The sequence below is a fragment of the Rhinopithecus roxellana genome, chromosome 7 (genome assembly GCF_007565055.1).
Source record: "Rhinopithecus roxellana isolate Shanxi Qingling chromosome 7, ASM756505v1, whole genome shotgun sequence".
Classification (NCBI taxonomy): domain Eukaryota; kingdom Metazoa; phylum Chordata; class Mammalia; order Primates; family Cercopithecidae; genus Rhinopithecus; species Rhinopithecus roxellana.
Genome location: NC_044555.1, coordinates 90,518,855 through 90,544,234, shown reverse-complemented (window position 1 = coordinate 90,544,234; position 25,380 = coordinate 90,518,855). Strand labels below are relative to the sequence as shown.

At 41.8% G+C, this 25,380-nt stretch overlaps 1 protein-coding gene across 1 annotated transcript in view; it reads right to left on the bottom strand.

The window, feature by feature from the left end:
* PDK3 (pyruvate dehydrogenase kinase 3) overlaps nt 1-25,081 on the bottom strand; it is a 75,671-nt gene extending 50,590 nt beyond the window's left edge. The window contains exon 1 of the mRNA XM_010353223.1: nt 24,741-25,081. Coding sequence (XP_010351525.1) covers nt 24,741-24,846 — 106 coding nt within the window. The 5' untranslated portion in view covers nt 24,847-25,081. The remainder of the gene's footprint in view (nt 1-24,740) is intronic.
* Nucleotides 25,082-25,380: the final 299 nt, after the last annotated feature.

Below are 25,380 nucleotides of genomic sequence, written 5' to 3'. Positions count from 1 at the left end.
AGTATTAGAGAGCCACATCATAGCTGCAGTGAAATACATGAACATCTCTAGTAAGTAAGATAAAGACTATGTAATCAAGTCAGTTCAGGTCTGGTTTTGCTAGAAAATGAGTTCTGGCAGCAAATATATGAAAAAGAAATTCAATTTTCAGTTTTTTGGAGTTCAGGATTCAGAGAAAAGCCTATGGTCCGGCAGGCTGGTGATGACAAAGGTCAGGTGCTGAAGTTTGATTGGGGTTTGAACCTTGACTAGAGCATTCACAAGCTTCAAGAGCAGGGGTAAGTTTCTTTACACTTCTAAACTTCATTGTAACCACCTATAAAATAAGAACAGTATCTACTTCACAGAGATTTGGTGAGGGTTAAAATGTGCTTAACATTTAAACCAGAGGCAGTGGCTCACGCATGTAATCCTAGCTACTTGGGAGGCTGAGATGGGCAGATCCCTTGAGGCCAGGAGTTTGAGACCAGCCTGGGCAATGTAGCAAGACCCCCATCTCTATAAATAAATATTTAATAAACCACAATATTTAACAGTCACATATTCTTAAAACTTAGAAAAGAGGCTAATTAAATAGAAATCACTAATGATGCTGATGATACTCAAACAGAATAGCCTGAGGCCATGGGATACACAATCGAATTGTCAGTTACTGCTTGGTCAGCCCTGAGAACCCATTCCCTGGGCTCATCTGATGATTCTGCAATAATTAAAATTCAACTACTAGGCATGGTCTAAGAGAATCAAATTTCAGGAAGCATTTTCTTCAAGATTCCTTGGATTATCAGCCTGTTATAAAACTCACGTGGAAAGAACCTTTTATCTGTCTCTGTATCCCTCATAGCACATATTATAGTGCCTCGCCTATGGTAGCTTCTCAATGATTTATTCAAAGAATAGATCATCCTTTCAGAAGTTTATTTTTTTCTTTGTTTGTTGCTGATTTTTTTTTTTTTTTTTTTTTTTTTTTTTTTTTTTTTTTTTTTTGAGACAGAGTCTCGCCGCTCTGTTGCCCAGGCTGAAGTGCAGTGGTGCGATCTTGGCTCACTGCAACCTCAGCCTCCCAGGTTCAAACGATTCTCTCCTGCCTCAGCCTCCCGAGTAGCTGGGATCACAGGTGCCCATCACCACGCCCAGCTAATTTTTGTATTTTTAGTAGAGATTTCACCAAGTTGCACAGGCTGGTCTCCAACTCCTGACCTCAAGTGACCTGCCCACCTCAGCCTCCCAAAGTGCTGGGATTACAGGCATAAGCCACCGCACCTGGTCCAGAAGTTTGTGTTTTTTAAAAAGAGTAGTTGAAAAATCTCAGGTTTTGTCTCTTATATTCTACATGAAGTTTAGGGACAAATTATTTGTACTCAGATACCTTAATTATATATCAGCTTAAATAGGAGGATAAGTCTTTTTTCGTTAATTAGTTAGCCTAAAAATAAGTATGAAATGCCTCATTTTTATAATCTTTCTGTGCTTTCTTCATATACATTGAAAGTATCTTTCCTATGTATGAATGCCAGATATTCAGTTTAAATCAAAAGGTTCTAACAACCTTTTTTTTTTTTTTAAATAATAAACTTACCAAGAAAAACATTTTGGTTTTAAATGAATGTCCTCGTCAGAGGGTTCTGTTTTGATGAGTCTTCTGGTATATTGTGCATTTTCCAGTTCTGCTTTCCAATTATTTGACTTCATTTTTTCCCTACTTACTTGGCTTCTCCACATTACTTAATTTTGACTTTCTAGTTTTATTCTGCATTTCTCAATATACTTCATCTCATTCAAATTTACCAATTAAGTTTTTTCCTGGTATCAGTTCAAAGATGACAAAGGGAGCAGGTGAGGGGCCTTGGAAAATTCTGACTTAGTGGATGCAAACAGGTCATTAGACTCAAATACACTCGTGTGCATTTCTTCTGTTTTTCTCCTAAGTTTGACAATCCTTTCATTCTCTTCTGTTTCTGGTTGCTTTGTTTGTTTGTTTGTTTGTTTGTTTTTGAGACAGAGTCTCACTCTGTTGCCCAGGCTGGACTGCAGTGGCGCAATCTCAGCTCACTGCAACCTCCACCTCCTGGGTTCAAGCGATTCTCCTGCCTCAGTCTCCTGAGTAGCTGGGATTACAGGCATGCAACACCACACCCGGCTAATTTTTATATTTTTAGTAGAGACGGGGTTTCACCATGTTGGCCAGGTTGGTCTCGAACTCCTGACCTCAGGTGATCCACCCGCCTCGGCTTCCCAAAGTTCTAGGATTACAGGCGTGAGCCACTGCGCCTGGCCTCTGTTTTTTATACTTTGTCCTTTTATTGGGAAGCTGGAGACAATTACTATATTTGCAAAAGGTATGATTTGCTTTGTCTAGAAAGGTCCCATACAGCTTCACATTCACCAAGACCTAGGATGAGTAGACACAGAAATACAAATGACTTTCAATTTAATGCAGGAAGCCTTCCCGATGGTTGGACCAGGAGGTAGCCAAGAGCGTTTAGCTAGCCACCTGAGAGCAGGAGCTCACAGACATATTTCTTTATACCTGGTTTCCGTAGTGGCTGATAACCCTGGCTTGGCTTTAATCCTCTTTTCGAGTAATTTACAGGCGGCAGAAAAAATAATTATTTCTTCAGTTAATCAAGTCACCTGATAATAAGAAACTTTTTCTTTTTTATTTTTCTTTTTTATTTATTTATTTTTTGAGATGGAGTTTCGCTCTTATTGCCCAGGCTGGAGTGCAATGGCGGGATCTCACCTCACTACCACCTCAGCCTCCTAGGTTCAAGCGATTGACAATAAGCACCTTTTAATTAAAGCAGAGGCTAAGGACATATTTTACACTGTCTTCAATCAACAGAGACCATGCCTCCTAAAATGTAGAGTCTCCTCTGTCTGGATTACTTGAAGGCTTTCTTTGTCCATTGTTCAGCTTTAGCAGTTGGTGGGGGCTGGGGGGTGGTTTGGGAGTGGCAATAATAAGATAAAGAGCAATACATGGAAAAATTACTCGCAAGCCACCAAAAAAACCCAGCAGAATGATCCAGCTCATTCTGATAATTTTTATTAACATCATCAAATAAATGCTTTTCATTAATATCACCAACTAAATGTCTGAGTTGGCAATGTATTTTTCCCATTAACCATGTTAAAATTCGTAAAATATAACTGAGAACATGTGATTTTAAGGTGAGCTCTTTTTAAAAAAATTTTCAACTTTTATTTTAGATACAGGGGGTGCATGCACAGGCTTGTTCCATGGGGATGTTGCACCCAGGTAGTGTGCACAGTACCCAACAGGTGGTTTTTCAACCCGCGCCCACTTCCCTCCCGTCTAGTAGTGTGCAATGTCTGTTTTTCCCATGTTTATGCCCATGTGTGGAGGTGAGTTCTTCAACTTCTTTTCTCCAGTTGTAGTTATAAGATTTCAATCTGTTGAAAACACTGAATTTAAGAATGAGTCATTAATTTTTGGATTTACTAGGGTTAAACAATGATTAATTGAACAGTCCTTCAGAAGAAACAACCTGACATGTGAATGGAGACCTACCAAATGATTGTGAATGTCCTTCAAAGAATAACTGTTTTAAAAACTTAGTTTCTACTTTTAAACTGTTTGTTTTGCTTCATGAGCAGTTTCTCACTGCCTTAAAAGCTTAAGAGTTTTCCTTTGTTCAAGAAAATTCATTCCTGAATCTAAGAAGAGATCAAAATAGGTTAGATTTGGAATCTGCCAAACTTGGGGCTGCCTCCACTCTAGGCCAGACCATGTTTTGGTTATTATTATTAATCACAGTGAGTCAGTTATGCCTGCAATCCCAGCACTTTGGGAGGCTGAGGCAAGAGGACTGCTTGAGTACAAGAGTTCAAGACCAGCCCAGGCAACATAGGGCGATCCAGTCTCTACAAAAAATAAAAAATTAGCTGGGCATGGTGGTGCGTGACTATAGTTCCAGCTACTTGGGAGACTGAGGCAGGAGGATCGCTTGAGCTGGGAGGTCGAGGCTGCAGTGAGCTGTGATTGTGCCACTACACTCCAGCCCAGGTGACACAGTGAAACCCCATTTCAAAAAAAACAAAAAAAGAGTAAGTCAGAACTTCAGAGACAAAGAGCCAAGACTGGGGACTTCACGCACACTTTATTCCCTATCAAATTCAATGCCTCCAAACATCCAGATGTTACATGACTTCTTTCAGCCCAATGTCCATATTATGACACTCACAGATGCTGTGAGTCAGGATTTTAGACAGAGCGCAGAAGGGATGGCTTATCTGGGTCTCAGCTGGAAAAACTCGAAGGCTGCAGGTTGACTAGATCTTGGGTCTGGAAGCATCCGAGGGCCCCTTCACTCCTAAGTCTGATGCTTGGGCCAGATGACTTCGCAACTAGGATTGCACATCTGAGCAGCTTGGGCTGGCCTCTTCCTGGGCTCTCTCACATCACGGCATCCTCGGGCTAGTTCGATCCTTCCACCACTTCAGTGAAAAGACAGCAGCCGCATGGCCTTTTATGACCCAGGCTCAGAAGTCACACGGCTGGCCTATGTCTAACACAATCAATTAGGCTAAGTAGCCAGGGCCTGCCCAGACTCCAGAAGGAAATTTCGACTCCCACTCCTGACAGAGGGGTGCCAAGGTCACACTATAGAAAAGTATCCTCATGGTCATCTTTGGAAAATGTAATCTTCTCTAGGATGTTAATGGGGGTTTGTAGATGATTTATTGCTAAATTATATTTTAAAGCACTCTTTTATAGACAGTCAGGTTTTGTCTCTTCTGGGGGTTAATGTCCATTTTTCTGTCTTTGTTAGTCTCTTTCTCGCTGTAGGCTTCCGTCAGACATGTGGTGATCTTTGGTTGTTCAGTCAGGTTTGGGAGGGAAGCAGGCTAAAGACTGGGAGCCCTGTGGGGCTCTTGGTGGAGTGAGCTCCCCAAATTCCTGATTACACGGGGCTTTTCAGCGGGCACTAACACCACACCAGCTTCCCTGATTCTCCTGAAAATAGTTCCATCAATGTCTTTAGAGAAGAACCCCCTTCTGTCCTTTACCTTGCTGATAGAGATAACTGCCTGCTGTTAATGTTCTAAAGGTCAGAACAAAGGGTGGCCCTTCTGTCTGCAGACTTTTAGTTCATTCTCCTGTTTGCACCCAGCCAGCCTTCCTGCCACTCCTCCCCGCTACTGGTCTACTGCGTTGCTGAGGTGGGAGTCTCCTGCCGCCCACCCTGGGCTCTGCAGCACTATGCTCAGCAGCCTCCTCTGCTGCAGTGCCTTCTGAGAGTGTTCTAGACCCGAGAGTTGTCCAATACAGGAACCAGCAGCCATTATGAGAAATTTATTTTTTTTTTAGTTTTACTTTTTTGAGACAGTGTCTTGCTCTGTCGCCCAAGCTGGAGTGCAGTGGCATGATCCCAGCTCACTGCAACCTGCGCCTCCCAAGTTCCAGAGATTCTCCTACTTCAGCCTCCTGAATAGCTGGGATTACAGATGTGCACCACCACGCCCGGCTAACTTTTGTATTTTTACTAGACACAGGTTTTCACCATGTTGGCCAGGCTGGTCTCGAACTCCTGACCTCAGGTGATCCACCAGCCTGAGCCTCTCAAAGTGCTTGGAAATCACAGGCGTGAGCCACAGCGCCTGGCCCCATTAAGGGAAATTTAGATGGTCCATTTTATTTTTATATCAATGATGAATTCCCCAAGGGTAATAACTGTATCATGGTTATTAGGAGAATGCCCTTAAGCTGAGGACATACATACTTAAGTATCTAGGGGTAAAGAGGCATGATGTCTGCAATTTATTCTCAAATGCTTCAGCAAAAAAGCATAAAGCATGTGTATGTGAGAGGGAGAGAGAGAGAGAGAGAGAGAATAGGGAAAAATAAAGCAAATACGGCAAACTAATAAAAATCTTCCTATAACTAGAATCGTTCTATTCTTTAAAAAAAATAAAAATAAAAAAATCTCATACAAAACATGCTACTATATGCAGAGCTTCCTAATGGGGTCTGATACCCGTGGTACCCTTCATGTAATGATTTTTGTTCTTCTGATAGGAAAAGGGGGTACCAAGGTGATTGGGACAGAGTTCTTAATCAAGGTAGTAGTCCCTTGATCCTCTCTTTAGAAATCCTGTTTGTCTGCTCTTTTGAAATATATATCTACACAGACTAGTGAGAAAACTGCTGCTCTGTATAACAAAGCCAAAGCAAGCTGTGAATGGATTTCTCTGTGGGCCCAGAAGTTGTGCCCTCCGCTTGGGCAATGCCCTCTGCCACTGCCTCGGTCACTGAGTTCTATGAGTTCTACGTCCTGTATCATGATTGCTCAAAAGATTGAAGAGTCCATTAGTACAATACCTGGTACATTGTAGGTATTCAATAAATATTTCCTGGCTGGGTACGGTGGCTCACACCTATAATCCCAGTGGGAAGCCAAGGTGGGAAGATCACTTGAGCTCAGGTGTTCTAGACCAGCCTGGGCAACATGGCGAAACCCCATCTCTACCAAAAATACAAAAAAATTAGCCACGTGTGGTGGCACGTGCCTGTATTCCCAGCTACTTAGGAGGCTGAGGCATGAGAATTGCTTGAACCTGGGAGGTGGAGGTTACAGTGAGCCAAGATCGTGCCACTGCACTCCAGCCTGGGCGACAAAGTAAGACTTTGTCTCAACAACAACAAAAATTTCCTGACTGGGTGTGGTGGCTCACACCTGTAATCCCAAAGGGAGGCCAGGGCAGGAGGATCACTTGAACTCAGGAGTTCGAGACCAGCCTGGGGCATATGGTGAAACCCCATTTCTACAAAAAATACACAAATTAGCCAGATGTGGTGGTGTGCACCTGTAGTGCTGTGTACCCAGAGGCTGAGATGCAAGGATCGCTTGAGCCCGGAAGGTCAAAGCTGCAGGGAGCCAAGATTGCACCACTGCACTCCAGCCTACGTGACAGAGTGAGAGCCTGTGTCACATACAAATACACACAAAAAAAAAACCTCTGATCACAACTGAAAATTAAAACACCCAATAAGTTCAGTTACAAAGTTAACACAGCAAATAAAATTCAGGGGTTCAAGATAACATTTGCAGGTAATGGTAAATCCCTCTTACAGGTCAATTCATTCTATATATTTGGTTAAGGGTATTCAATCCTTAAGATCATAAGAAGAGCCAAAAGGGAGGTAGGAAAACAATAATACAGTGGCAGTAACAGTCAATATGGTGTGTCAGGCCAGAGAGTGGAAAAGAAGAGACATGATGTGTTCAGAACAGATGTCACAAATAAAGCTGTGACCAGCTAGAGCATGTGAGTAACAAGCACTATGCAGCTAAAGCCGCCATGCATCCATATCAACCTAATTCCAGAAGGGAGTTTAGAATCTAGTCCTAACGGTAAATTGGTGAGTTACAGGATGCCTTGTTGTCATGGAAGCAGGAATAGCTAATGGTCACACTGTACTCATATTTGAGGTTAACTGAGGCAAATCGTTTAGTTAGCCATCACAGTGATCAAAGGGAATCCAAAGCAAGTCATACTCAAAGCACAAAAGAGCTGAAAGTGCTATGTTTCTTGGAAAATGATCAGTTTTATATAGCTGAGACCTTCAGCCAACAAACTTGAAGATAATTAGCATTCAAGGTTAAGAGCTCCCTACCCAGCTTTTATTCTTAGCAGAAAGCTGACTTCATCCAGGAAATGCTGTCACTAACTTCTCACAGTAAATTCATAACCAACATCTACCAATCACCTATCATGTGCTATGCACTATGCCATACGTTCTCAGTGTCATCAATGCAACCACCCTATGATTAGCCACTAGCATTTCTATTTTGTAGATAAGGACACTGAAGTGTAGTGGGATTAAGTGATTTGCCCAGGCTCACACTGCTGGTAGGCACCAGAAATTAAGACTGGAGTACAAGTCTGCATATACTGCTTCTCATATTCCCAGAGATGATAATGCAGACTAACAAGCAGTGGTTTTCAGAAGTAGAATTATTTCACTGTAAGTAAGTGGAATAGGTATCAATCTGATAGTTCTGAAATAATAAAATTAGATAAGCGTTAGATTATACCATTTCCTGATTGTGTAACAGAATAAATTTAGACAAAACCTCAGCATTGCTAATAGAGACTATATTTGCTATAAATAATTGCATTGGGGACAATGGCATACTATGTTAAACTGAAAAGAGCATAGGTTTAAAAGCTCAATCTTGCCTGTAATCCCAGCACTTTGACAGGCCAAGGTGGGCGGATTACTTGAGGTCAGGAGTTCGAGACCAGCCTGGACAACATGGTGAAACCCCATCTCTACTAAAAATACAAAAAATTAGCCAGGCGTGGTGACGGGTGCCTGTTATCCCAGATACTTGAGAGGCTAAGGCGGGAGAATCACTCGAACCTGGAGGAGGAGGTTGCAGTGAGCCAAGATCACACCACGTACTCCAGCCTGGGTGACAGAGGAACACTCTGTCTCCAAAAAACAAACCAACCTACCTCACTCTACCTGAATTTTAACCATGGCTTTGCCCCTAACTTTGCTTAGGTAAGAGACTTAAACTATCTAAGCTTTACACTCTTGATCCAAAAAATGGAAACACTTACTTTATGTGGACGCGGTGAGAATTACAGCTAACTACTATTGTGTTTAGCAGAGAGTGGCACACAAATGTAAGTTCCCTTGGCCTCATAAAAAGAATAATTTCTGGTTCCCTTTGGAAGAGGTGGCCAAGATGTTATACCAACAACTAGCTGATGATTGGGACAGTCTCTTCCTTACATGGGGCTTCTACTTTCTCATGTGTAAAATTGGGAAAATTACAGATAATCTCCATATTAGTTTGTTCTCATGTGGCTAGAAAGAACTACCTGAGACTGGGTAATTTATGAAGGAAAGAGGTTTAATTGACTCACAGTTCCACATGGCTGGGGAGGCCTGAGGAAACTTACAATCATGGCAGAGGCGAAGGGGAAGCAAGCACGTCTTCACATGGTGGCAGGAGACAGAGAGCGAAGGGTGAAGTGCTACACACTTTTAAACAACCAGATCTCATGAGAACTCACTCGCTATCGTGAGAACAGCAAGGGGGTAAATCTGCCCCCATGATCCAATCACCTCCTACCAGGCCCCACCACTAACACTGAAGATCATAATTCAACATGAGATTTGGGTAGGGACACAGAGCCAAACCACATCAATCTCTAAGCTCAAGTTCCCAATGAATTAGTCTAAGAGGATAAGATTTTTGTTTGTCTCTCTATACAGTTATTTATCATACACTAACCTTGCCTACTAATGTAAATTCTAAGACAACTCTGGAGAGCAGTGCTGGGAGTAAACAGCCAAGGAAAAAAGGTGGAAGTCAAGAAAAAGGCGCTGGGCACGGTGGCTCACGCCTGTAATCTCAGCACTTTGGGAGGCTGAGGTGGGCAGATCACGAGGTCAGGAGATCAAGACCATGGTGAAACCCCGTCTCTACTAAAAATACAAAAAATTAGCCAGGTGAGGTGGCAGGCACCTGTAGTCCCAGCTACTGGGGAGGCAGAGACGGGAGAATGGCATGAACCCGGGAGGCAGAGCTTTCAGTGAGCCAAGATCATGCCACTGCACTCCAGCCTGGTCAACACAGACTCCGTCAAAAAAAAAAAAAAAAAAAGAAAGAAAAAAGAAAAAGAAAAAGGGTATGCACATTTACATTTTGTTCTTCTCTTTGTGATCTCCATCCAGAAAGCCTCCAACAACATTTCAGATAAAGGACAATTGGGTTAACACCTTACCTGTTCCCAGAAACCACCCTTATTTCAAAAACATTTAAGGGAGAGGTAGGGACAGCAGAAAAGATACCACAAAATCATATGATTCATCCTTCTGGCTAGCATATATAAATTTATGTATTTGTCCCAGCTTCTCATTTATCTATGAGCTCCTCAAAGGCAATGACTATGCCTTGGCAATTTCCCAATGCTTCTTAGTTTCCATTTCATTCCAAATCCAGAACTTTCAACTAATGCTGATGGACTCCAGAATGACTTCAGTGTTAACCTTTGGCATCTCACTTACAGACTCTATCCCCTAAAGTGGTTCATAGCTCTTGGGCAAAAATTTCACCAGATCTAACACTGTGGTTTTAACTCTGTAAGAATATTATTACACAATCGCCTGGGTAACCCAAAAGCACCAGCACCTAGACTCCTATCCGCAGCGATTGATTTAATTGGTTTATGTAGGGAGCAGGTGTCACTCATTTTAGGCGCTCCCCAGATGATTCTCATGAGCAGCCAGGCCTAAGAACCATGGACTAGCATCCAATCATAGAAAATTCAGTGAGGGTAAACAAATCGAAGAACTCCTCAAGCCCAGACAATGGCTATTAAGCATCCCCAATTTTTTATTTACCCATGTACTGTTGTCTTTATTTTCACCTTTGAGTTTTATTTCAGCCTCTTAGGAAACTGACCACAAACATCTTTGTACTCTGTAAGAGACTTTTCAGTGTCAGCTCTCTTTTTTCCCTTTCACTTTTCGATGATCTTAAATGGGGAAGACAAAAACTAAACAAACTCGAGAAAGAAACGGCTGTGCTTCAGGATGTGGTAATGCTTGGGAGGCGGTGACAATGAACTCGATGGTCCTTTCCTCCAGTTTGTTTTGCTCACACACTGCGCCCATTCCCTCACCTACTTTCTCTGCTATAAAGAGGTGGTAAGACGATCAGGCAGGCAGACACGTGGCTCTACTATCTATTATATGTGTGAGTCATTTTCTTACCTGCTCAGAACTTTAGTTTCCTAATTGGTAAAATGGGCGTGGCTGTTGGGAGAATGAGATGATATCCTATTTTAGTTGGTAAGTACTCAGTAAGTGCTAGTTGAATATACTGAATCTTTTTCAGGTGCCATATAAAGGCTTTTTTTTTTTTTTTTTGAGACGGAGCCTCACTCCATCGCCCAGGCTGGACTGTAGTGGCGGGATCTTGGTTCACTGCAACCTCTGCCTCCAGGGTTCAAGCAATTCTCCTGCCTCAGCCTCCTAAGTAGCTAGAATTATAGGCAAGTGCCACCATGCCTGGTTAATTTTTTTGTATTTTATCAGAGATGGGGTTTCACTATGTTTGCCGGGCTGGTCTCAAACTCCTGATCTCATGTGATCTGCCTGCCTCGGCCTCCCAAAGCGTTGGGATTATTATAGGCGTGAGTCACTGCACCTGGCCAAGAGTCCATTTTAATTTCCTTCTCCAATAGCTTCCCTGAAGTCAAGCTCAGGTCAAAGAAACAGGAATAGGAGTATGTAGGCCAGAGATAACAGGGTAGAGAATATGTAAGGAGCTCTAACAAAAGAAGCAGTACCCTGGCCATGAAGGGCAATTTCTAGAGAACAGGAGACTCCCTGAGACAAGCAGCTTCCTCCCAGAAGAGTCTATTACAAATAAAGTGCTCACACAAGCGCATTACATGACCAATGCAGGAATAGTAATATAGCAATAACCACTTTGCTTTCTATTTAACTGCAGAATCAGGAGGAGAAATTAACCAAAGTTATACAAAATCCACAGGCAGGTATTAAGAAATATAAGGAAACATTATACCCTACTAGAACAGATCCAAGAAAAGGTTCAAATAGAAGCCTGAGTGTTCTCTGGTCTATGAAAATGTAACAATTGTGGGAAAATATATGTAAGTTACAAATTTCAAAAGGCCCTACTGTTTTCTGGCCGGCAACACACGGCGAAATATTTAACTTCATGGTGTGGGAAAATGTTAGAGAGGTGATCATTTCTTCCCAACAGTGAGACTATTATATACTGACCTCCATGCCCTGGTAAGAGAGAAAGCAACACTGGTACAACTCAAATGGTTAAGTAGAATCATAGATTAAGTCCAAGAATGAAAATAAAATCACAACTGTTTAGGTGACCCTTAGGGAAATAACATACCACTGAGTTAGAACCCTAAGTATTCAATTAGCGGGAATATAAATGCTGACCTGTGCAAATGTAATAGTTTACTATAATTTTTGTGCCATTCATTATGACAAAAGGTATAATCTCAGAGTTAAGATGAGACAATGACCAAGAACGGGGTTCTCCTTGAGGGATATGAAGGACATCCACCATGGGTCACAATCAAACCCAGCTCCCATGAAGGCAAGTATAGTGGTAAACTAGCCTCCCTGCCATAAAAGCGAAATAGGCTAACTGAAGATACTTCAATGCTAGTTTTTCCTTTGTTTGTTTGAGACAGGGTCTCGTTCTGTCACCCAGGCTGGAGTACAGTGGCAATATCTCGGCTCACTGCAACCTCCACCTCCCAGGTTCAAACAATTCTCCTGACTCAGCCTCCCGAGTAGCTGTGATTACAGATGTGAGCCATCACTCCCAGCTGATTCTTTGTTTTGTATTGTATTTTTTTAGTAGAGATGGGGTTTCACCATGTTGGCCAGGCTGGTCTCGAACTCCTAACCTCAAGTGATTCGCCCACCTTGGCCTCCCAAAGTGCTGGGATTACAGGCGTGAGCCACCAAGTCCGGCCTCAATGCCAGTTTCAATGCCAAGTACATGACAAAGATGGAAACCCTAGAACACCACGTAACCCACCCACAGTTCCCTTAGCACACTTTTGATGATATGCTATTCAAGGTGCACAATGACTAATTTATCAAGAAGAATTAGTACACAAGAAAAGCAAAAATTATTTAAAGTGTAAAGTAATAAATAAGGAACTGCCCTCACCAAATTTCAACATAAATTACAAAGTTAAAATGTGATATTTAGTTAAAATCAGAAAAGTTGCCGTGTTGACTAGAACCCACAAATACAAACTACTCTGAGAGCTCAGCATATGATCAAAGAGAAACAGCCAAGTTTCAAGAGAAAAACTTGAGGTCTTAATAATTGTTGGGCAACTTAACAGTAGAACAGGGTAAAAACGAGTTAGCTACAAAGGCTCATCAGAAAATGGCAATGGATTCCAGAGAGATTTAATAACTACTTACAAACTCTGCTATAGGTGACAAATCTGACCATGATAAAAGCACTGTAAATGATATAGGTGATACTGACCATATGAAAACACAGACTGTGCACTAGATAAAAAGGAAACCAACATACAGTGTTAACGTATGGAAATATATGGGCAAAGGCGGGAAGGGCTATCACAGAAAACAGATGAATTACCTATATTACAGGTAATATAGCAATTCTTTCCAAATGTCTTCAATTTTATACTTTGATAATTACTTTGCCAAAGGAAACGATACTTAACACAGCACAACAGCTTACTATGCCAAATATACACAGGAATTTATGCAAATGATAAAATGTCCAGATTCTGGTTACAAAATGGCCAATAGCACTTTCCACAGAACAAAAAGCAGACAAAAAAAAACCCAAGCAAAGGAAAAAGCACTTTTCATTCCTGTGTTACCTATGATGCAATTAAAATCATAAAACCTCATTTTGGCAGGGTTATGGAGAAACTGATACAGTTAAACTTTGCTGATAGCCCTGGATAAATTAAAGCTATAAAATGTCAAAGGCTTTCATACGGTAATTCCACTCTGAGACAGATATCCTATAGGTAAACCACCCGATTACCTGGAAGAGTCTTCACTACCCCAAAAGTCACACTCCAGATAGCCAAAGTTTATTGTTAATAGCATATAGGAGAAACAGAGCTTTACCACTTAAATGGAAATTAAGACCAATCACTGCTCAGTTCTTTAAAGAGGGAACTGATTTGTCTTAGAACAGGGATCAACAAACTTTCTGTACAGGACCAGATAGTAAACATTTTTGGCTTTGTGGGCCATATAGTCTCTGTCAATACTCAATTCTGCTGTTGTGGATGGACAAAAGTCACTAACAATATGTGATCAATGAGCATGGCTGTGTTCCAGTAAAACTTTATTTACAAAAACAGGAGTTGTCAAAACCCACAGTGTGCAACACAAAGAATGAGCCCTAATGTAAACTATGGACTTTAGGTGATAATGATGGGTCAATGTTGGTTCATCAATTATAACAAATGTCCCACACTGGTGCAGGATACTGATGGTGGCAGAGACTGTGTTTGGGGGTGGGGAGGGGTTCTGTGGGCACTCTGTACTTCTGCTCAATTTTGCTGTAAACCTAAAACTGCCTTTCAGTATTTGTGGGGGATTGGTTTCAGGATACTCTTGGATATCAAAAACCATGGATACTCAAGTCCCTTACATAAAATGGCCTAGAGTATTTGCATATGACCTATGCACATCCTTCCATACACTTTAAATTATCTCTAGACTAGTTACAAGACCTACACATCATTTCATTTACATGGATTCAACAGAGTATTCAGTAAGAGGCAAATTCAAATTTTGCTTTTTGGAACTTTGTGGAATTTTTTTTCTGAATATTTTCTATCTGAGGTTGATTGAATCCACGGATATGGAACCCACAGATACGGAGGACGAACTGTATTCTTTTTAAAAAACAGTCTATTAATTAGAAAAAAAAAAACAGGTGGCCAGCCCTCAGGCTATAGGTTGACATTCTTAGACCAGGGTATTCCTAAAATAAAAGGACTTGCCCAACTCTAAAATCAGATCACCATGGAAGTAAAATAATGGAATGCCTATATATATAAAGGAAAAGAAAAAGCAGTGATATTTTCAGATTCCATCCAGTAACAAAACCAAGGTTTCCCAAATCTTGCCAACAGTCTGATCAATTTTCCAAAAGCTTAATGGGAGGAAACCACCCAACTATCAATAGGTCAGTAACTGCAGCTGTCTCCACTTTCAAAAGCACACAAAACATAAGTGCTACAAAGACAGTGAGGCCAGAGCTATGACTTTGGTGCCTGAGAGCTGCCCCAGAGCCAGATAAACCATGTCATGTTAAAATGCAGCCTTATCAGATCTTAAAGGCCCAGAAAGCCCTCCCTTCCTCCTTCTTTCCTTCCTTTCCTCCTGCCTTTCCTCCCGCCTTTCCTCCCTTCTTTCCTTCCGTTTCTACTTCCCTCCCTCCTTCTTTTTTTGAGACATGGTCTTGCTCTATCATCCAGGCTGGAGTGCAGTGACATGATCACAGCTCACTGCAGCCTCAACCTCCCAGGCTCAAGCAATCCTCCCACCTCAGCTTCCCATGTAGCCGGGACCACAAGGGTGCACCACTATGCCTGGCTAATTTTTCTATTTTTTGTAGAGACAAGGGTCTCACTGTATTGCCCGGGCTGGTCTCATACTCCTGGACTCAAGTGATCCTCCTGCCTCAGCGTCCCAAAATGCTGGGATTACAGGCATTAGCTGCAGTGCCTGGACCAATTCTTTATTTAGATTTAAAAGCTGGTCAAGATGCAATAAGCCAAGTTAGATATCTTTACCCTCAACTAAATTTTTCTCTTCCCCTTTACTTCGGAATAGTTGGTTCCTTTCTCCAAACAGGTTGGTCTAATTCCTGGTGACACCTTGTAGTAGAAAAACTACTGCTTACAGGAAAAAAAAAAAAAAAAAAAAACTGTCATTTATATATGTAAAGGTACAAAATAAACACACTCAGAAGCAGAACAAGATTGTTTTTCCCTTTTCCTAACATAATTTTTTTAAAAACCTTTTCATTTTCTCCAAGAACGCAATCACTGTTGTCCCCAGTAGTGATCAGACTTCGAGGAACAAAATGACTTAAAAAAACAAGACTTTGCAAAGGGAGTCATTTGGAACCAAAGTATCTCCGAAGTATCTTAAAATACTTTCTAAAGGAAAAGAAGATGGCTGGGCCCTTAAACTTTAAGAATAGTAAGAATGGGGAAACTGGCCGCTACCTTCTAAGAGCTAAAGGCTCTGAGGTTCACAGAGCCAGTGTGATTATGACAGAAATCAAATATGAAGTTTTGTGAAAAGATGGCAGGGCTGTCAGACAATCTGCTTTCTGATGGTTTTATTTGAGAGATGCTATATTTACATGTGGGGACACTATGGAAGTTTAAACTTGGCTGGGCACAGTGGCTCACATCTGTAATCCCAACACTTTGGAAGGCAGAGGCAGGTGGATCACCTGAAGTCAGGAGTTCGAGACCAGCCTGGCCAAGACAGTGAAACCCCGTCTCTACTAAAAATACAAAAATTAGCCGGGTGTGGTGGCGCATGCCTGTAGTCCCAGGTACTCAGGAGGTTGAGGCACGAGAACTGCTTGAACCCAGGAGGCGGAGGTTGCAGTGAGCCGAGATGGCACCACTGCACTCCAGCCTGGGCGACAGAGTGAGACTCCGTCTCAAAATAAATAAATAAGATAAATAAATAACCTTATATAACTGACTAAATGAAAGTGACATAATGTTTAATAACCTCAATATGGAGTCAGGCATGCCATCAGTAGTTGCCATTCATGTAGCACCCACTCTGCAGAGCAAGCTGAGCTGAGGGAGCTGTGAGAGGTTACAAAGAAGAGGTAAGCGCCTGTCCTTTGGAAAGAGACAATGAGGATAAAATCTAAGAAAAGGAGGCAGGAGCAAAATCTCTTTAATGCAAGTGTGGCTGTGCAAAAGTAACTGGAAAATCAAACAAATGGGAGGTCAGTCTGCAGGGAGGGGACAAAAGTGGTTAATACGGGAACCAGAAGCCGACAGGGCGAGACTGGAAGATGAAAAGCAAGTCCAAAAGAAAATGTGAATCATTTCCTACCAACTCATTCAACATTCAGAAGGTTCTATCTTTATGCCATAATAGTCCAACTTCTCCTTTTCTTATATAATTAAGAGAATTTTTAATTTATCACAACTGCTTAAGGGAAAGAGAACTCAAATTTGGGCAAATATAACAAGGAGCCACCATAATATTAACTGCCAGTCAAAAACAATAAATTGATCCAAAATTCCAGAGAGGTTTACAGAAAAAAAAATATGGAACAAGACATGTGAAAGTTGTATTTAAGGAAATAAATTCAGGCCAGGGACAGTGACTCATGCCTGTAATTCCAGCACTTTGGGAGGCAGAGGCGGGTGGATCACCTGAGGTCAGGAGTTCGAGACCAGCCTGGGCAACATGGAAAAATACCATCTCTACTAAAAATACAAAAATTAGCCAGGTGTGGTGGCAGACGCCTGTAATCCCAGCTACTCGGGAGGCTGAGGCAAGAGAATCACCTGAACCTGAGAGGCAGAGGTTGCAGTGAGCCAAGACCACGCCACTACACTCCGACCTGGGCGACACAGTGAGACCCTGTCTCAAGTAAGTAAATAAATAAATAAAAATAATAAATTCAATAAATGTTTATTCTGAACATTAAAATGTGATGTTTTCACTGCTCCCAATAAGGAATTAACATATATTTATCTGAAGCCACACTGTCCAATAGAAATATGTGAGCCAGGCCGGGCGCGGTGGCTCACGCCTGTAATCCTAGCACTTTGGGAGGCTGAGGCGGACGGATCACCTGAGGTCGAGAGTTCAAGACCAGCCTGACCAACATGGAGAAACCCCGTCTCTACTAAAAATACAAAATTAGCTGGGCATGGAGGTGCATGCCTGTAATCCCAGCTACTTAGAAGGCTGAGGCAGGAGAATTGCTTGAACCTGGGAGGCGGAGGTTGTGGTGAGCCAAGATCGCGCCATTGTACTCCAGCCTGGGCAACAAGAGCGAAACTCCATCTCAAACAAACAAAAAAAGAAACAATGTAACAAACCTGCACCTTATGCACATGTACCCTAGAACTTCAAGTATAATTAAAAAAAAAAAAAAGAAACATGTGAGCCATATATATAATTTAAAATGTCCTAGTAGCCACATTAACATAAAAAAGAAATAAAGTTTTTGATAATATTCCATTTAACCCAACATATCTAAAATATTACCATTTCAACATGCAATCAATATAAGATGTACTGATATTTTACTATTTTTACATTAAGTCTTTGAAATCCAGTGTGTATTTTATACTGAAAGCACATCTCAATTCAGAGGCTAAATTTCTATCAGAAATAATTGACCTATAAAGAGATTTCATAAAATCTACAGGTGATAAAGTGGGTTCATATATCCAAGATATTCCACACAGATGTAAAAATTAACTGAATCAAGTATCCGTTTTAAATTTAAATTGAGTCAATTCAGTTTTTCGACCACATTTCAAGTGCTCGAAGGTCTCATAGCTGACAGGTGGTGACCCATATGGGACAAAGGTCTACAGAAATAAAGTAATAACTATAAAGATAACCACTAGAATCAAAAATTCAAGCCTAGCTATTTATTAAAATAAATATGGTAAAACAAAGCAAATATATAACAGGAAAATTGAGGTATTAAAAACAGAAAGCAATAGAACATTACAAATGCTGATCATTACAGATGACAGATCTATCATATCAGTAAGTATAAACAAGTTAAACTTACCGCATGAAAAAGATTCATTCACAAAGCAAAACCCAACTTTACACTACATTTAGAGACATATTTAGAGCAAAGTAATTTGGAAAAACTGAAAATAAAAGGATGGCAATGCCATCCCAGGAAATGTAAACAAGAAAATAGGGAACTAGATCTCAATGTCAAATAAGGATGAATCCAGGCCAAAAAGCCTTCAACTAGTAAAAGGGCAGCACTCTAATGCTAATGGGCATATCTCACAACGAGGACATGAGTTAATAAGCATCAAACATAACACTGATAGTCATAAAGCAAAAACTGTAGGAGCTATATGGAGAAAGAGAATCATTATTAGGAGGCTTTAACTTCTTTTGTGTTTGATCCATGACAAATCAGGTGGATAAAAAAAGTAAAGTTACACAAAACCAAAATTACGTAATATTACAGAGCTGATATATCACACTCTGCAACCTGAGACAACAGCATAACCTTCTTTTTGCTGCCCAAGGAACACTCACAGAAAACAACCATATAATGAGCTTCAAAGTTAACGTCAATAAATTAGAGAATAATTCAGACAACATTCTGTAATCACAATGCAACAAAAATAGACATAAATAAAATTAAAATACAGAATGCATCCTCACTGGAAATTTTTAAACTCCCTCAAACAACTCTTCATTCATAGGAAAATAAAAACCTGAAGATGCAGAAGAGCTAAGAGAAAAAGGACCAAATACACACACATCAGCTGCTAAAGCAGTGCTCAGAGGAATAACTAACCTTAAACACTGAAATAAACAAAACAAAGAAGAAAGCATTTAATTTATTTTATTATACTTTAAGTTCTGGGGTACATGTGCAGAACGTACAGGTTTGTTACATAGGTATACACATGCCATGGTGGTTTGCTGCACCCATCAACTTGTCATCTACATTAGGTATTTCTCCTAATGCTCTCCCTCCTCTACCCCCCAACCTCCTGACAGGCCCTGGTGTGTGATGTTCCCCTCCCTGTGTCAGTGTGTTCTCATTGTTCAACTCCCACTTGTGAGTGAGAACAGAAAGCACCTAATTTTTAAAAGAGCAAAATAAACCTGAGATCAGAGGGAATTATTAAAGTTAAATCAGACAATAAACTAGATAACAAAAGTCATAAAACTAATAAATCCAACCAAATAAATAATCAACTAAAGAAGAAGAGGGGACAAATGTCACAGGGAAAATTAAGACTGTTCAATGACAACTATCTCAGCTATCCAAACTGACTTAAAAACCTCAATGAGTAGGATAATTTTCTTTATTTTCTTTTTGTTTGTTTGTTTGTTTTTGAGATGCAGTTTCACTCTTGTCACCCAGGCTGGAGTGCAAGGGCATGATCTTGGCTCACTACAACCTCCGCCTCAGATTCAAGCAATTCTCCTGCCTCAGCCTCCCCAGTAGCTGGGATTACAGGTGTCCACCACTACGCCCAGCTAATTTTTGTATTTTTAGTAGAGATGGGGTTTCACCACGTTGGCCAGGCTAGTCTCAAACTCCCGACCTCATGTGATCCACCTGCCTTGGCCTCCCAAAGTGCTGGGATTACAGGCGTGAGCCTCTGAGCCTGACCAAGTAGGATAATTTTCAAGAAAAATATATCAAAATGGACTCTAGAAGAGACAAAATCTACAGAGATCAATAACACAGAATAGAGAAAGCTGTCAGAGAACAAAATTCCCCAAAACATACAGGCTTAAACACTTTCATATGAAGTTCTACCAAATCTTTAAAAAACAGATAATTCAAAAGATAAATTAGTCTTAGCATAGAAAAAGAAAAAAATTTATCTTCTTGAAAACAAAAATTTATCTTTTTGAAACAAGCATGACATTGATAAGAAAATCTAACAGACCACACATACAACATCTACAGATAAACAGCACATGGATATCAATAAAACAAACCCAGGAGTTCATCATTCTATTCTCTCTACTTCTGTAAATGTTTAAGGTCTAGAGATCTATTGCACAACATGAAGAATATATAATAGATAATAAAATTGTACTATATATGGGATTCACGCTAAATGAGTAGATTTTAGTGGACCTTGCCACAAAAATAAAAAAGGGTAACTAAGTGAGATGATAGATATGTTCATTTGTTTCACTGTAGTAACCTTTTAACTATATGTATCCCATAACATCATGTTGTATACCTTAATTATACACAATAAAATTTATGTAGGTATTTACCTATACATGTGCATCCCCCAGGCTGGAGTGCAATGGCACAAACACAGTTCACTGCAGCTTCAATCTGGGCTCAAGCCATCCTCCTGTCTCAGCCTCCTGAGTAGCTAAGACCCCAGGTGTGTGACACCACCACTCCTGGCTAATTTTTTTTTTAAGAGACAGGATCTCGCTATGTTGCCCAGGGCTGACCTCAAACTCCCGATCTCAAGCCATCGTCTGTCTTGGCCTCTCAAAGCACTGGAATTACAGGCACCCGCCTAAGTTTTTTTTTTTTTTAATTCCATAATAAAAAACTAAAATAAAGACATCTTTAATCAAGGAGAAAAAAATTCTATCTAGATATACCATTTTTTTTTACCAATCGAAAGTTTGACAATACTGTGGTGAAGGCATAGGATGATAGGTACTCTCAGAAACTTCTGCGAGGGGGAAAACAGACAACCTTTACGGAAAGCAATTGACAATGTTCGTCAAAATGACAAATGCACATACCTGCTGATGTAGCAATCTCACGTTTAGGAATCTGTCCTATATATACACCCGGACATGCATGAAATGACAATGCATATAATAATTCACTGGAGGGCAGGTTGCCATAGCAAAGACTAGAAACAACCTATTAATTGTAGCCATCAATAGGGAAAGTTGGCTAATAAATTCTAGTACATTCATATAACCAAATTCTCAGAAGACATAAAAAGGAAAAACAAAGTTCTGCAGGTACAGATATACAAAGGTCTGTTTCTAAGGTATTAAGCTCAAAAAACAAGGTACAGACAAAGGTATAAACTGCCATTTATGCAAAAAAGGGGAGGCCAGTGGGCACAAGTGGGAAGTAGGCTTTTCTGTGTCCTTTTGCACCTTCTGAATTTGGAACCATGTGACTGTAATCTTAGGCCCAAAATAAAAATCTCATTTTTAAAAATGCCACCATTTGGAATGCACTATTGCCATTATAAATTAAAAATCCATTTAGAACACTTGTTATTCTTGCTATATTTGCTAACTGTGTGGCAGGCTATATTTCAAGTCAAGATGGAGTTCAAGAAACTTTCATTATTTTAAAAAGCATAGAGAAAAATACTGCACATAGATGAAAGGGGGCCAGTAGATCAGACAGATCATCTGATTAATGATGCTTAACCCTGGATATGCTTTAGAATGACAGGGGATCACCTAAAAATACCAATGTTCTGCTCTCCACCCCTAGCACCCCCAGACCATTTACAACAAAAATTCAGAGTATGAGGCCCTGGCCTGAAAACCACTCAAGTAAACGCTTCCAAACAGTGATTCAACAGAAGTCCAGGGGACATTTTGCTCCCCCAGGGGACATTTGGCAATGACTGGAGACATGTTTGGTTGTCACGACTTGGAGTGGGAGGTGCTCATGGCATCTAGTGGGTAGAGGCCTGGGATGTAGCTCAACTTCCCACAGTGCACAAGACAGCTCCCACCAAAATTACCTGGCCTGAAATGGCAAGAGTGCTGAGGCTCAGGAACCCCTGCTTTAAAATAAAATCACTGCTTCTGAAGTAACAACCAGTTTTAGCCTCCACTTTTGAACACGGGAAATAATCTCACTTACTGATGTGCGGTACATTCACATAAGAAAGCCTATTTACCAAGGTTGTAACAAATTGTGTATATCCTGTGTATCTCCTTTCTCTGGTCCCTGTCTAGTTACTCTAGTCAAAATGTATGTCCCATTTGTAAAGTACCCATGGAGAAAGGCATAAAGTTCATAAACTAGTAGCCTGTGAGCCAACTTGATCCATCCGTCTATTTTGTTTATACCAAAGTTTCTTGAAATATACTGAATTGGTGCCAATCAGCTGCCCCTTTGGAGCTAGCCATATACCAGGGATTTGTCACAGTCCTCCACTTGTTGGCTTCGTTCACTTATCCACTGCCCGCTACCTGGTGCTTTAAGTGTCTGGCCCTCTCCTGCAGTTTTCTCTAATCATACAGGGGCATGAAGCCTCTTCACTCCTCCTCTCTCCTCACCTTAAAAATATCCCACACCCATTCTGAATTCTCCAACTCCCACATCACTTGCCAAAATAGAACTGCTATGAAGAGACAGAACTAAGAGAAAAGTAGAAGTAGAGATGGACTTTTTGCAACAACTCCCTTCTTTTAGTTGTCCTGTCATTAAAGATAGGCTGATTAGCACCTGATTCATCTCTGGGTGTTACAAACTAGTCTTGTCACTTCTAGCAAATTCCACTACAACTATATCTAGCACTTGAAGGAAACCCTTAAGTTATTATGCTTCTCTCGTGACCTTAGTGAATCCCTCCACCCCTCCCAAAATAGATCAGAAGACTTTTATAGGAAATATCTATCAAAAGATTTGGTAGTTTTCTTTTAGAAAGTTCATGCCTTCTCCTTTGAAATCACAATCGTAGAGTGGTGAGCTGTGCTTTTAAAGATCGCCTGATACAATCTACTCATTTTATTAATGAAGAAAATGAACCCCAGTGAGGTTTGGTCACTTAGTCAAGGGCACATTCTGAGCTAGTGGCAGAGCCAGAATTAGAATATTTGTTTCCAGATACTGGCCCCACAGGTTTTTCATGATAACAATATCCTCCACTTGGTTTTCCTACTCACATAACATCCTTGCCAAAATACCTATTAACACGGGTAGACACTAGCTGCTATGGAAATCAACTAACCAAAATTTTGGCTGGCTATTGGAGCTATCGCTTAAACTTTGAAGGCGGAAAGAACTGGGCATTTCTGGATTCCTTTTGTTCCTTTTATTGTGAATTATCCTGTCTCAGTTTCCACTAATGAAAGGCTGATACCTTCAGAATCTTCCCTAAACCTAAAAGATGGAAAACGTGCCTATATTTACAGCAACAGCAACACTTTCTAAACTCTAAAGTCAGAAACTGCCTCAAACCTCTAAAGTTCTCAAGACGGTAAGTAAAACTACCAACAGGTTTTGAGAGTGAAGTTTTAAGACACAAAGATCAATGTCTCATTGAACTTTGACTTTCATCATCATTCTCTGGTAAATTGGTTTCTAAAATTTTAATTTGGTCTCAACTTTAACCTATTCCTCTCTTCCTATCCTAGCTTTAAAAAAAAAAAAGTATGGACATCACTTTTTGCATATCAGGTCTTCCTCAAATGTTCTACCTACTTGGCACTTTAGTTTTTATGCCCAACTGACACTATCACTGACACCCTTGACATTTACACAAAATTCATTAAATTAACAGACACCCCACGATTTCCCCTCGAGAGCTTAGAACATCTTTGCTGCTGGATTTATTTTCCTTCAGGAATGCTGAGTTCCATTCTGATACCTCAATGCATGCGTTTTACTTTTAGGTGTTTCACAACCAGCTCCTTCGTTTTCTGGGGAAACATGATCCAGTTAACAGAAGGTGGTGGAATCTATTCCCATCTCAGCTAGGCCTGAGGCAGGCTGGGAACCCGGATCTTCTTTGGTCCCACCTCAATCCGTGAAAGCCGCCCACCAGCCCACCGGACGGGGAAATGTGGGTGGGACACCAATGGAGAAGAGAAACGAAAGGTGCTGGCACTAAAGCCAGAGTTGTATTAGACCCTGCTCTGATGCTACGAACCCAGGCGTCCGCTCTTCCCAAGCATCTAAGGCGTCTGCAGTGCAGGCCTCTAACTGCTTTAACATAACCTGATGAAGACAACAGTTCGAGTCCTGCCACTCCAGCCACACAGCAACACCTTAGAGCAGAAAAGGGACAAAATGCCGTTGCATAATTTATTTAACCTCAAGGTATTTCTAAACAGTTCTTACCCAACCAAAAAAAAAAAAAAAATCTAAAAATAAAAACATTAAAAACCCACCCACGTCTCGTTCTGAAGTTTTAAGGGCTGTGAGGTTTGTGTCAAGTAGATGTGAAGCTAACGATGGCAGGTTTGGGGAGTCAGTCTCGCCTGCGATGAGGGTCCTGCAATGAGACGCCGTTTCTGTGTCTCCGGGTAAGTCCCAGGCTGGGTGCGAGGGGGCCAGGCCCTGCCCCTCCACGCCCCGAAATCCGAGCCCCAGGAGAGCCCCCCGGATATCACCTAGCCTCGCCTGCGGTTCCCACGGACTTTACCCCGAAGCTGCGGAGATCTGGGGTAGCAGCCTGAATGGCGGCGGCCCCGGGCTCATGGGGACCCTTGGCCCTGTACTCACCGAAGTCCAGGAACTGTTTGATGGAGAGCGGCGACGGCGAGAAGCGCGAGTAGCGCTCGATCTGCTTGGGCACCGGCTGCTTCAGCAGCCACCGGAACAGCCGCATCCTCGCCGGGGCGGCGCACAGACCCGCCTAGACGCCCGGGTGGCCGCAAGGGCGGGCGCAGCCAAGCCGCACGGATAGGGCACGTTTGCTAAGCGCGCACCCCGACCTCGATCTCGGCCTCGGTGCCGCCGGTGCAGCCGCCGCAGCAGCAGCAACAGCTCCCGGACCGCGGCCGGCCGCCCGCGGCTTCCCTAGGCTCCGCCTCGCTGGGCGGAGTCGGTTGCTGCACGTACGCGGCGCGCGAGGGGCGGCCAAGAGCGCGAGGGGCACGCGGCCGCGCGCGCCCTCCACTGATTGGCCGCCGCCGCCGCCTCTGTGACGTTTTTTATTTTGTTCGGGCGCGGCGCTAGAGCCCCAGCTCCCTGGCTCGTGGGACTCAGCCCAGCCCAGCCCAGCAAGTGCAGCCGCTCTCGGCTCCGCCCCTGGCTGGGTTCTCCACTGCCAAAAGGTAGCCGAGGTGCCCGCGGACTGGGAAGAGGCCGGGAGGCCGGAATCCGATCCTCCGAGCTGCTCAAGACCCTTCTCAACCGCAGG